The sequence below is a fragment of the Cervus elaphus genome, chromosome 11 (assembly GCF_910594005.1).
Source record: "Cervus elaphus chromosome 11, mCerEla1.1, whole genome shotgun sequence".
Classification (NCBI taxonomy): domain Eukaryota; kingdom Metazoa; phylum Chordata; class Mammalia; order Artiodactyla; family Cervidae; genus Cervus; species Cervus elaphus.
In genome coordinates, this window is record NC_057825.1 from 43,528,535 (window position 1) to 43,542,981 (window position 14,447).

At 38.9% G+C, this 14,447-nt stretch overlaps 1 protein-coding gene across 1 annotated transcript in view; it reads left to right on the forward strand.

Annotated features, from left to right (window-relative positions):
• LOC122703108 (WD repeat containing planar cell polarity effector) overlaps window positions 1-14,447 on the forward strand; it is a 267,027-nt gene that overhangs the window by 111 nt on the left and 252,469 nt on the right. The window contains exons 2-3 of the mRNA XM_043917188.1: window positions 141-262; window positions 320-384. Of these exons, the coding sequence (XP_043773123.1) occupies window positions 141-262; window positions 320-384 (187 nt within the window). The remainder of the gene's footprint in view (window positions 1-140; window positions 263-319; window positions 385-14,447) is intronic.

Genomic DNA, 14,447 nt, shown 5'->3' on the forward strand with positions numbered 1-14,447 from the left:
AAGGGTAAACTTGGGAGGTAAAGAGGTCTTCCGCTGCGTAAAGCTGGGTCGACCCGGAAATAAAATCTTTTTAAAAACTCTTCACAATCTGCAGGGGCGGGAGGAATGTGACTAGTCGGGAAGACTGGACGGCTTCGCAGGTTGCTAAGCGACGAGGCGGGAGAGCGCGCGCACGCTGGAGCCGCTGAAGAGTTCTTAAGGGATGCGTGGTGCGGCAGCTCCGAGACCGAAAGGACGCAGCGAAAGCTCCGCGTCCTCCAGGGTCCTTCTTCTCTAATTAGAGGACTCGCGCTCTCCTAGTGTCCCGTGACGTAGTGAGGGGTTTGCGGGGACGCCCTCTCAGAGGCGGCTGGGGGCTGCGCATCTTCCACACTCAGGAGACAGGTGAGTCCCAGCCCGAGGCTAGACCGTAGAGTCTGGTTTGCGGTTGTGCGCCGTCCCGCATTGCCTTTATGGACACAGGTACAGCTCTTCTGCTCGCCAGTACCTCTCTCCGCGCACTGTTAGGGGGAAGGTATTGTGGAGGGCCCTGAAGTTCGTGTCATGTCCCTGCTGTAAGATACAGCTTTTTTTCAAGATACGTGAAAAATATTGAGCTTCTGCTTTGTGGGAAATGAGCCCGTCCCTTACTGGTGTGCACAGTCTAACTTTTTCTCTTAAGTCCTCTGGGAATGTTGATACTTTTGTCCGTTCTATTTTGTAAACCGGATGTTCTTTAAACCATCTTGAGCTTTAAATTATGCAAAACCTGCATTTCTAAGGAACGCGTGGCAGCTGAATGGGAGACTCTGATTGTTAATTAGGGGTCTCAGCTGGTAAAACAACTTAACGAGGTTTTCGTTTGAAATTAATGCTGCCCAAGAAAATTGTTGTGCTCTCTGAAAGCTTGTTGCATGTGGTATTAAGATGTAATGCTTTAGAATAGCATGTGTGTGAAATAAATGAAATATCTATATTAGATAACATTGGTGTAACTTTTGGTTGCATTGCTAATTAAAGGCCAAGAGGTATCTTTGGCCTTTATTGGTAATTGAATGCAAGTGGTATGTTTCAGTTTTTCTTTCCTCAGTTTTGGAGGGTTTGCTATTATGGAAAAGAAATACAATCTTATTTTCTAATTTGAGCTATCAATAGTGTTTATCATAGCTTAATGACTCTCTTTCTTAAGTAACTATTCACCTGTTTTTCAGACAACTATCTCCTGGTTTTCCTCTGTCATTGGTTGCTCCTTCTCAGTGTTCTTTGCGAGTTCTTTCTCTGCCTCTAATCTCTTAACCTTGGAGTACCTGTATTCTGTCTGCACTTAATTCCTTAGTGATCTAATTCATGAATTGCTAGTTTCAAAATGCCACCTCTGTGTTAGACATTCTCAAGTTTGTGTCTAGTCCTGAATTCCAGACCTCAGTGTCCGCTGCCTTGTTATTTGTCTTTAGAGAACTTGAGTTTCTAATGTGCATAGTTTTCACTATTCTACAGTGTTTTCTACTGAGCAATTGTATGTAGAAGTAAAACACTACATCCTTTGGTACAGATATTAATAATATGACCTATAATTTCCCCAGTTCTAAGATGTTGGTTATGGATGGGATTATGAGGTTTCAAATAAGAGTAGTGGAGAATATGGATTGGTTAGATGAAAACTGCTGTAATAAACTGGCCAGGAGAGCATAGAGCAAGAATTTTAGGGTGTGGCATTCTGTTAGGCACTAGGGATCCAGATATAAGTAATACACAGTTGCTGCCTTTTTAGAGCTCCCAGTTTAGCAGGGAACACAGATGTGTAAACCAATAATGGCATCATGGTGTGACCTGGTTAGTAGTAGTTAGGTAGCAGGTTAGTAAATCTGGGTTGCCACAGTTTCACAAAAGAGGTGCTGTCTGAATGAGAACAAACAGATGTTTATTCCAGGCAGCTAGGGTAGAGGAGGTGGAACCACATTTGCAGCATTGCAGGTAGTGTTTTGGCATTTAACATCTTGCAAACATGAAGACCTACAAGACCTTCTAGAACTAATATCCAAAAAAGATGTTCTCTTCATTATAGGGGACTGGAATGCAAAAGTAGGAAGTCAAGAAACAGCTGGAGTAACAGGCAAATTTGACCTTGGAGTACAAAATGTGAAGGAGGGCAAAGGCTAACAGTTTTGCCAAGAAAACCCACTGGTCATAACAAACACCCTATTACAACAACAGAAGAGAAGACTCTATACATGGACATGACCGGACTGTATATACTGAAGTCAGATTGATTATATTCTTTGCAGCCAAAGATGGAGAAGCTCTATGCAGTCAGCAAAAACAAGACCGGGAGCTGACAGTGGCTCAGATCATGACCTTACTTTATTGCCAAATTCAGACTTAAATTGAAGAACATAGGGGAAACCACTAGACGATTGAGGTATGACCTAAATCAAATCCCTTACGATTATACAGTGGAAGTGAGAAATGGATTTAAGGGACTAGATCTGATAGACAGAGTGCCTGAAGAACTGTGGATGAAGGTTCGCGACATTATACAGGAGGCAGTGATCAAGATCATCCCCAAGAAAAAGAAATGCAAAAAGGAAAAATGGCTGTCTGAAGAGGCCTTACAAATAGCTGAGAAAAGAAGAGAAGCTAAAGGCAAAGAAGAAAAGAAAAGATATATCCATTTGAATGCAGAGTTCCAAAGTATAGCAAGGAGAGATAAGAAAGCCTTCCTCAGTGATCAATGCAAAGAAATAGAGGAAAACAATAGAATGGGAAAGACTAGAGATCTCTTCAGAAGATTAGAGATACCAAGGGAGCATTTCATGCAAAGATGGGCATAATAAAGGACAGAAATGGTATGGACCTAACAGAATAGAAGATATTAAGAAGAGGTGGCAAGAATACACAGAAGAACTGTACAAAAAGACCTTTATGACCCAGATAACCATGATGGTGTGATCACTCAGCTAGAGCCAGACATCCTAGAATGTGAAGTCAAGTGGGCCTTAGGAAGCATCACTACGAACAAAGCTAGTGGAGGTGATAGAATTCCATTTGAGCTATTTCAAATCCTAAAAGATGATGCTGTGAAAGTGCTGCACTCAATATGCTAGCAAATTTGGAAAATTCAGCAGTGACCACAGGACTGGAAAAGGTCAGTCTTCATTCCAATTCCAAAGAAAAACAACGTCAAGGAATGTTCATACTACTGCACAATTGCACTCATTTCACATGCCAGCAAAGTAATGCTCAAAATTCTCCAAGCCAGGCTTCAACAGTACTTGAACCATGATTCTTCAGATGTTCAAGCTGGATTTAGAAAGAGCAGAGGAACCAGAGATCAAATAGCCAAAATCTGTTGGGTCATTGAAAAAGCAAGAAAGTTCAGAAAAACATCAATTTCTGCTTTATTGACTATGCCAAAGCCTTTGTGTGAATCACAATAAACTGGGAAATTCTGAAAGAGATGGGAATACCAGACCACCTGACCTGCTCCTGAGAAATCTGTATGCAGGTCAGGAAGCAACTGGACATGGAACAATAGACTGGTTCCAAAATGGGAAAGGAGTACGTCAAGACTGTATATTGTCACCCTACTTATTTAACTTATATGCAGAGTACATCATGAGAAATGCTGGGCTGGAAGAAGCACAAGCTGGAATCAAGATTGCTGGGACAAAACCCACTGAAATGTTGTGAAGTAATTAGCCTCCAACTAATAAAAAAATTAAAAAAAAAAAAAAAGAAAAAAAAAAAAAGATTGCTGGGAGAAATATCAATAACCTCAGATACTCAGATGACACCACCCTTATGGCAGAAAGTGAAGAAGAACTAAAGAGCCTCTTGATGAAAGTGAAAGAGGAGAGTGAAAAAGTTGGCTTAAACCTCAACATTCAGAAAGCTAAGATCATGGCATCTGGTCCCATCACGTCATGAGAAATAGATGGGGAAACAATGGAAACAGAGACTTTATTTTGGGTGGCTCCAAAATTACTGCAGAAGGTGACTGCAGTCATAAAACTAAAAGACACTTGCTCCTTCGAAGAAAAGCTGTGACCAACCTAGACATCATATTAAAAAGCAGAGGCATTACTTTGCCAACAAAGGTACGTCTAGTGAAAGCTATGGTTTTTCCAGTAGTCATGTATGGATGTGAGAATTGGACTATAAAGAAAACTGAGCGCCAAAGAATTGATGCTTTTGAACTGTGGTATTGGAGAAGACCCTTGAGAGTCCCTTGGACTGCAAGAGATCTAACCAGTCAATCCTAAAGGAAATCAGTCCTGAATATTCATTGGAAGGACTGATGTTGAAGCTGAAACTCCAAAACTTTGGCCGCCTAGTGCAAAAAACTGACTTGTTGGAAAAGACCCTGATGCTGGTCAAGATTGAAGGCAAGAGAAGGGGATGACAGAGGATGAGATGGTTGGATGGTATCACTGACTCGATGGATATGAATTTGAACAAGCTCCAGGAGGTGGTGATGGACAGGGAAACCTGGCGTGCTGTAGTGCATGGGGTCACAAAGAGTCTGACACGACTGAGTGACTGAACTGACTGAAACATACGTGTTCTAAGGCTCTGATTTTTAACAAACTAAGCCTGGAATTGTGTTGCTATTTGGCTATTACATTCAAATTAATTAAAAATTAAATAAAATTGGTGCCCAAGCATTCCCTTTTTCTGTATCCTCACCAACACTTGTTATTAGTTGTTTTCTTGATAATAACCTTTTGGACAGGTGTGAATTTGTATCCCATTGTGGTTTCAATTTGTGTTTCCTTGATAATTAAGCATCTTTTCTTGTGTCTTTTGGCCATCTGTACATCTTTGGAAAAATTTCAATTCAGGTCCTTGGTCCATTTTTAATTTAGTTATTTTGGTTTTTTAAGTTGAGTTATATGAGTTTTTATATATTTTTGATATTAACTCTTTATTGTACATACATTTGCAAATTTCTTCTCACTTTTGCTAGGCTGCCTTTTTGTGTTGATGGTTTCCTTTGCTGTGCAAAAGCTTTTCAGTTGATGTAGTCTTATTTGTTTATTTTTCTTTTGTTTCACTTGCATGAGGGGACTTAACTAAAAAATGTTGCTAAGCTGTCTTGGTGGGATTGTAAATAGGTGCAGCTCCTATGGAAAACAGCATTGAGGTTCTTTATAAAATAAAAGTAGAGCTGCCATATGATCCAGCAGTTTCACTTCTGGGCGTTTACCTAAAGAAAACAGAAATACTAATTCAAAAAGATATATGCCCTCCTTTGTTCATTGCAGCATTATTTACAATAGCCAAGGTATGAAAGCGACCTAAGGATCTAGTGGCAGACTAATGGGAAAAGAAGATGTGATATATGAATAATACTTAGCCATAAAAAGATAAGTCTTGACAATTCTGTCAATATGGATCAATCTTGAGAGTATTATACTCAGTCCATAAGTCAGAGAAGGACAAATGCCACATACTCTCACTTATACATGAAATCTAAACAGCAAAACAAATGAAACAGAGAACAAACAGGTAGTTTCCAGAAGGGAGGGGATAGACAGGTGGATAAAATACGTGTAGGGGATTAAAATGTGCAGCTCTCTAGTTATATAATAGGTAAACCATGGGATGTAATACACAACATTAAGGATATTGCCAGTAATACTGTAATACCTTTGCATGGAGACAGATGGTTACTAGGCTCATCAGGATCATTTCACCAGGTATGCAAATATCAAGTCACTATGTAGTACACCTGAAACTAACATAATATCGTTTGTCAACTATATGTGAATGTAAAATTAATTTAAAAACATTTTCTCAGTCACACCAGGTACATTTCAAGTGCTCAGTAGCCACAGGTGACAGAATAGTATGTTTTTGTTATCACCCAAAGTTCTGCTGCATGGCTTCCAAAACTTAGTGGATTAGCAAGGCATCTTCCAGAGCAGGAGCAGCTGTAGCATATCTTTGTGGAGGCATTTCTTCTGCCCGTGTGTATACCCTATGGAGGGCATCACTATCAGTGATTCTGACTACACAGGAGGAGTCCTGTGCGAGGCAAGAGAGAAACCCAGTTCTTGTCTTAATCGTTGCTGATTTTTTCTGGAAGAACTAACATTAACAGTTTTGGTGTGCAAAGTTTAGAAACAATGCATTGTCCTAGGTCATGAGTGAAACCTAGCACCTGCAAGCTGGCATCATCAAGAGGGGATAGGAAAGCATAGTCATTGCCTGAGGGACGCAGACAACATCTGTCTTCTGCTGTCTACTGTTCTGGAATACCTGTTATAGGGAAAGAGCAAATTAGCCAAGATGGCAGTATTCAGGATGTCTCTCTCCCCACATTTTGTAAATAATGATTATGTAACAGCTGAGATCACTTATAGCACTGTGCATGCGCCTCACGAGGTACTCTCTTGGCCATGGGCTTCTTTTGTTCTGTAAGCATGCCTAAGCTCCATCTGGAAAGCCCTTGTGGGCTCCATTATGGTTATGTTAAGTCTGCTTCTGTGTCAGCCAGGAGAGAAGTTTAGGTTATGACTGCTGCTGCAGCCGCTGTGTCAGCCAGGAGATGCAGTTCCTACAGCTCCTCGCTGCTTCTTCCAGCCTCTTGGCTCGCGCCGTGCCTACTGTGGGTTCAGCAAACAGTGTGCACAGTGAGGTACAGCAAGACGCCTGTGTCCCGTCGCATTTTAGGTAGATAGAAGAGCATGTGCCACTTGGTTCAGACCTTGCGGATAATGCAGGTTAACAGAGAAAGGAACTCAGTTGGGGTGTTTGTACATTTTAATGTGTGCAACAGGTGCATATGCATATGTGCTTTTTATGAATCATGATATATGTTTTATTTACATAGTATATGTGCTCTATATTATGTTACCTTTATTATGAGTTCTTATTACATGTATAGCTGGTTTTATACTTTATAATATTTTCAATTTGGCTTAAACAAAAATGCTTTTTGAAGTCAAATTTTGTGATTTTTGTCATCCTTAAGGAAGGAGAGAGAGAGATGTCACTGGGGTATAGCATAAGGGTGCTTTAAATGTATTGGTGGGTGGAGAGTATTAATTTTATTGTTTGTTCAATTCACTACTCAGCTAAACAAAGAATATTATGAACTCCTTCCTGGAGATAATGTGTTGACACACATACTCACTCTTGTGTGTACAGATGTATTTTATAATCATAAAAAGTCATAAGTTATTCAATAATAATAAAAATAATATATTAATATTTTCTCTTATCTCCTACTAACTAGAGATTATGAAAACATGTCTTGTGTCACTGCTAATGACTTTACATGTAAAGTGCTATATAAGCACAAGCATAATTACATTTTCTCATAAATATGTCCAAAATAGATATTTAATAATTACACTCATTGTTTAAAAAAATTAAGATGTATGAAAAGACTCTAAATGGATCAATTTATGGTTAATAAGGGGTGTGGAAGAGTGGGTGAGAGCTAGATTTTGGAGAGTAAGTAGAAGTATGGGGAGGGACAGGAGAGTAGGGGGGAAAAAGCAATTGAATATGAAGAACTAACATTGAAGTGAAAGTTAAAGAGGAGGAAAAAAGATCTCAGCAAAGATACTCATTTGCATTGTACACCTTTACTTTAGCCAGCTTACTTGCTGTTGCTCAAACAAGCAACAAACAAGTCCTACAGTATTCTGCCTCTACTTTTAGTGTGCTTTTCCTCACCTGGACTCTCAGACTCTATTTCTGCCTGTTAAAATCCATTCTGCCAGACTCTCTCCAATGCTTTGGTGTATATGAAGCTTCCCCCACCCCCCACCACTTAAAAACTATCACAAAAAGTTACAAACATAAGCAAAATGAAGAGACAATGTAATTTTTCAGTCCATCATGCAGCTTCAATAATCATTAACATTTTCCCTGTCTTTTAAAATATATCTCCCTGCTTCCTCCCTCCCCCAAAATTTTCAAACATGCAGGAAAGCTGTACAGTGAGTATCCTTGACAGTATTCTGAGTTCAGTCAGGAGAGAGAACTATACTGGTTATTTAAAAATTTAATATGACGAATTGTTAACCAGAACAAGGAGAGGTGGTTAACTATTAAAAGAGGTAAGAGAGCTCAGAGTTTAAAGGTCCCAGAAGTAGCAGTTGCAAAAGAGCAGCTCTTAATACTTGGACAAGGAAGAAAGACTGGGAGAGAGTCCTTCCCAGAGCTTGGATGCAAGCCTCTTCAAAAAGGGCATACCTACCGTGGCTACAGAGCGTGAGGCCACGGCTGGAACCTGTCTCCTCATCAGTGCTTTTGGGCCTTCACTCTAATTAATAATAATAATAGAGAACCAGAATCCAGAAGGGAAGTATTTCTCTCCTGCTAGGTGGCATAGTGGCATAGAATCCGCCTGCCAGTACAGGAGACTCAAGAGACACAGGTTCGATCCCCAGGTTGGGAAGGTCCCCTGGAGTAGGAAAATGACAACTTACACCATTATTCTTGCCTGGAAAATTACTTGGACAGAGCTGCCTGGTGGGCTGTAGTCCATGGGGCTGCAGAGAGTCAGGTACAGCTGAGTTACTTGGCACAGCAGCGCACTTGGTGACGTGGTGGGGTCACCCCGTGGCCCTCTCTAAAGCTGGTGAAGGAGAAGCCTTTAGAACTCTAGTTCCATTGTCATAAACTGGGGCAAAGAAAGGTAGATTTGATGCTGAGAGATAACAGATTGATAACTGGCACACCTATATAGCTGGGGCTTCCTTGGTGGCTCAGATGGTAAAGAATCTGCTTGCAATGCAGGAGACTTGGGTTTGATCCCTGGGTTGGGAAGATCCCCTGGAGAAGGGAATGGCAGCCCTCTTCAGTATTCTTGCTTGGAGAATTCCATAGACAGAGGAGCCTGGTGGGCTACAGTCCACAGCGTCGCAAAGAATCAGACATGACCGAGTGACTTTCATCTATTCACACCTGTATAGTACCTATCTAATTTCTACACTTGTTAAGCATTTTGCTTTATTTACTTTATTGTGTATCTGCACACCTGTCCATCCACATGAAGTCTTTTTTTGATTCTTCAGCCTGATGGCTCTTTGTTTTGAATTTTAAAAATTACCTGTACATTTAATCTTGGGGTGGGGGGGCTGGGGGTGGGGTGTGGAAATGACTAAAAATGGCTCCCTCTAGGTGGGGATTAATTGGGAATGAGCATGAAGGAACTTTTTGGGTGACAGTAATGGTCTATATCTTGATAGGAGTTTGCCTTACAGAGGTATAAGAATTTGTAAAAATCTGCAAATGATACGAGATTTGTGCATTTCATATTTGTAATTTTTTTTCTAAAAACATCTGTAAAAATTACTAAACTCTAGTTAGTGATAGGTATGCTAAAGTATTTAGGGATGAAACATACTTATGCCAGAAACTTTGAAATGCATTAAAAATACAAGGTGGATTGACGGAAGTGTAGAAAGATGAATAGTTAGCCCATAAAAATCTAAATAAGGCAAATATGGGGCTTCCCTGGTGGCTCAGATGGTAGAGAACCTACCATCAGATGGTAGCGTGGAAGACTGGATGGAGTTCGATCCCTGGGTCGGGAAGATCCCCTGGAGAAGGGCATGGCTATCCACTGCAGTATTCTTGCCTGGAGAATTCCATGGACAGAGGAGCCTGGCAGGCAACAGTCCATGGGATTGCAGAGAGTCAGGCATGACTGAGCGACTTTCACTTTCAAAGCAAATACAGTAATGTGAGAAAGTACCCATATAATAAAATGTTAATTGTACAATTTTGGTGGTGTTTACTGTATATTAGTTAAAAAAAAATATTTGCCCGCATCTGGTCTTAGTTGCAACAAATGGAATCCTCATTGCATCGTACAGGATCTTTCACTGTGACGTGTGGACTCTAGTTGTAGCCTGTGGTCTTAGTTACTCTGAGACATGTGAGACCTTAGTTCCCATCTAAGGATCGAACCCCTGTCCCCTGCATTGTGAGGTGAATTCTTAACCATTGAACCACCACGGAAGTCCCTGTAGGTTACTTTCAGCTTTTCTGTATCAGTTATTAGACTGAAATTTCCTCGAGTTCAGAGACTGTGTCTTGTACATCTGTAAATGCCTCATGGAACATGATACCTTTCTCACAATAGGAACAAACAAAATGCCTTTAAAATTGCCATCGTGGAGTTGGAAGACTAATCTTGGCTTAAAGAACCTAAACCCTCCAAACTTTTCTTGCTAAACAGAAATTTTGTAAATGCAAATAATACTGGAAAGTGATTGGAAGAAGTTGCGAAATATTGAGAATATCAGAAATTTCCCAAATGTATTTTGATAATTTAGTAAAAATTTATTATCATGTTTTGGTAAATAGCTTATTATTGTGTAGCAAATCATTCAGCTAAATTATCAGACTTAAGCTATAGGTAGAATTAAGGCTAGTTTAGATCATAAAATGTATACTTAAAATTGTCTTTTGTTCCAGTATAATGTATTTATTATCTGGTGTGCTTGGTTTGCCTGGAGAGTATGGTTGGCTCCATACGCCATACAACAAATGAGAAATAAATGGAGTCCCACAGAATGGGCATATATTATGCTTACTTGTTTAAAAACCTTTCTGCAGACCTTAGAATTTTTAATAATGATAATGTTTAATCTTTATAATATTTTTGATAATTCAGTACATTGTCTCTGATCATAATTATGGGCATTTACTAGCATTATAATTACATAATTTTTCCCAGTGAAAGGAATAATACAGACTTCATCACACTTGGTTTTCATTTGGATCCTACAGTTTAAGGCTGCCATTTTTTGTTATTTCTGATAATATAACAAATGATAGAGTAGGCTATAAAGATATGGCTTAAATAGTTGATTCAAGTTTTCTGACAGGTATCTCAATATTCTAGTCACTGTGCAATTTTTAGGTCTTTTATGACTTATTTCCCAACAGTGACCAGGCTAGTACAACATAATTTGCAAATATATTAGTTAAAATGATAATTTCTAATATTCTGGGTGTAATTTCTTTTGCGTTTTATTTGACATAGCTTCATTTAGTTACTTTTTCCCCTTTTTAAAAAAATTATCAAAGATTATAATTGTACAATATTTAGAAGTATAGAACAAAATACAATTATTGGAGGATAATTGCTGTGCAATATTGTGTTGGGCTCAACACAAATCAGCCACAGGTATACATATGTCCCCTCCCTCCTGAACCCCCCTCCCTTCTCCTTCCCCATTCCGCCTCTCTAGGTTTTCAGAGAACACTGGGGCTCAAGCTCCCTGTTTCACACAGCAAATTCTCATTTGCTGTCTGTTTTACATGTGGTAATATATATGTTTCCATGCTAGTCTCTCAATTTGTCCCACTCTCTCCTGCCCCCATTGTGTCCACAAGCCTGTTCTCTATGTCTGTGTCTCCATTGCTGCCCTGCAAATAGGTTCATCAGTACCATCTTTCTAGATTCCATACACATGTTATACACAATATTTGTGTTTCCCTTTCTGATTTACTTCACTTTGTATACTAGACTCTAGGTTCATTCACCTCATTAGGACTGACTCGAATGTGTGTTTTTTTAATACCCAAGCAGTATTCCATTGCATATTATGTACCACAATTTCTGTATCTATTCATCTGTTCATGGACATAGGTTGCTTCCATGTTTTAGATATTGTAAAAAGTGTTGCAACAAACATTAGGGTACATGTGTCTCTTACAGTTTTCTCAGGGTATGTGCCTAGTGGTGGGATTGTTGGGTCATGTGGTAGTTGTATTCCTAGTTTTTTAAACAATCACCATACTACTCTCCATAGTGGCTGTATTAATTTACATTCCCACCAACAGTGCAGGAGGGTTTCTTTTTCTCTACATTCTCTGCAGAATTTATTTGTTTGTAGATTTTTTAATGATGACAGTTCTGACTGGTGATACTTCATTGTAGTTTTGATTTGCATTTCTCTGGTAATGAGCAGTGTTGAGCATCTTGTCATGTGTTTGTTGGCCATCTGTTTGTCTTTGGAGAAATGTCTGTTTAGGTCTTCTGCCTGTGTTTTTTATTGTGTTGTTTGTTTTTCTGGTATTGACTTGCATGAGCTGCTTGTATATTTTGTAAATTAATCCTTTGTCAGTTGTTTTGTTTGCAATTGTTTTCTCCCATTCTGAGGGTTGTTCTTTAATCTTGTTTATTTTTTTCCTTTGCTATGCAAAAGCTTTTAAGTCTCTTTTGTTTACATTTGTTTTTATTTCCATTATTCTAAGAGGTGCCTCAAAGACATCTTGCTGTGATGTATGTCAAAGAGTGTACTGCCTATGTAGTTTCTGGCCTTACACTTAAATCTTTAATCCATTTTGGATTTATTTTTGTGTATGGTGTTAGAAAGTGTTCTAGTTTCATTCTTCTACATTTAGCAGTCCAGTTTTCCCAGTACCACTTATTGAATAGGCTGTCTTTTCTGTATTGTATATCCTTGGCTCCTTTGTTAAAGAGAAGGTGCCCATACATGCATGGGTTTATCTCCGGGCTTTCTATCTTGTTCCATTGGTCTGTATTTCTGTTTTTGTTCTAATATGACAGAGTCTTAATGATTGTAGCTTTGTAGTATAGTCTGAAGTTAGGAAGATTGACTCCTCCAGCTCATTTCTTCTTGCGGGATCTTTTGTGTTTTCATACAAATTGTGAAATTTTTTGTTCTAGTTCTGTGAAAAATACCATTGGTAGTTTGACAGGGATTGCATTGACTTTCTAGGTTACTTTAGGTAGTACAGTCATTTTTATGGTATTGATTCTTCCAATCCAAGAACATGGTATATCCCTCCATCTGTTTGTGTCATCCTTGACTTCTTTCATCAGTTCCTTACAGTTTTCTGTATACAGCTCTTTTGTCTCTTTAGGTAGGTTTATCCCTAGGTGTTTTATTATTTTTGTTGCAGCTGTGAATGGGATTGTTTCCTTGACTTCTCTTTCTGATTTTTCATTGTTAGTATACAGGAATACAAGGAATATCCTGTGTTACTTTATATCCTGAAACTTTACTGTATTCCTTGATTGTAGTAAAATTAGCTCTGGTAATTTTCTGGTGGAATCTTTAGGGTTTTCTGTGTATAGTATCATGTCATCTGCAGATAGTGAGAGCTTTGCTTCTTCTTTTCTGATCTGAATTCCTTGTATTTCTTTTTCTTCTCTGGTTGCTATGGCTAGGACCTCCAAAACTATGTTGAAGAACAGTGGCAAGAGTGAATGCCCTTGTCTTGTTCCTGTTCTTAGAGGAAATGCTTTCAGTTTTTCACCATTGAGAATAATGTTTCTGTGGGTTTGTTGTATGTGACCTTTATATGTTGTTCCTTCTATGCCTACTTTCTAGAGAGTTTTTATCATAAATGGGTGTTGAATTTTGTCAAAACCTTTTTCTGCATCTGTTGAGATGATCATGTGGTTTTTAATAACTTTGAGTTAGTTGATATATGGTGTATCACATTGATTTGCACATATTGAAGAATCTTTGCATCCCTGGGACAAAACCACTTGATCATGGTATATGATCCTTTTATTGTGCTGTTGGCTTCTGTTTGCTAGAATTTTGTTGAAGATTTTTGCATCTGTGTTCATCAGTGATATTGGCCTGTAATTTTCTTTTTTTGTGGTATCTTTGTCTGTTTTTGGTATCAGGGTGATGGTGGCTATGTAGAATGAGTTTGGGAGTTTTCCTTCCTCTGCAATTTTCTGGGAAGAGTTTGAGCAGTATAGGTGTTAGCTCTTGTCTAAACTTTTGCTAGAATTCGCCTGTAAGGCCATCTGGCTCTGGGCTTTTGTTTGTTGGAAGATTTTTTATTACAGTTTCAATTTTGGTGCTTGTGATTGGCCTGTTCATGCTTTCTATTTCTTCTTGGTTCAGTTTTGGAAGGTTGTACTTTTCTAAGACAGACCTTAGAATTTATGTTGCAAAGTGCTCATTGTAAAGATAGGAAGTTGCAAACTGTCCCCAAAAGATGGGATTCCCTGAGTAAGGATGGCTCTCTACAACACTGCTGCTACATCTAAAGCCTTTGTTCCTTTTTAGTTGAACATTTCAGTGCCTTAGTTCCCAAGTCTGGTTTTATAATAGCTCTCCCATATTTTGCCAAGTTTAAAGAATTGTGACGCATAAGGAATTTACTTATATGTTAAATTTAATATATAGAACCTGGAAATGAATCAAGTTTTCATGACTTACAGCTGAGATTTGTCATGTGGTGTCTTCCTTGAACTATTTCATATAAGAAGGACTCAAAATTAATGTTGGTGTTATTTTTCTAGGTCCTCATGAATTTAATCATTTTGTTTTACATTTAACAGAAAGCATATTTATATATGTGTATACATTTATACATCGGAGAAGGCAATGGCACCCCACTCCAGTACTCTTGCCTGGAAAATCCCATGGATGGAGGAGTCCGGTGGGCTGTAGTCCATGGGGTCGCAAAGAGTCGGATACGACTGAGCGACTTCACTTTCACTTTTC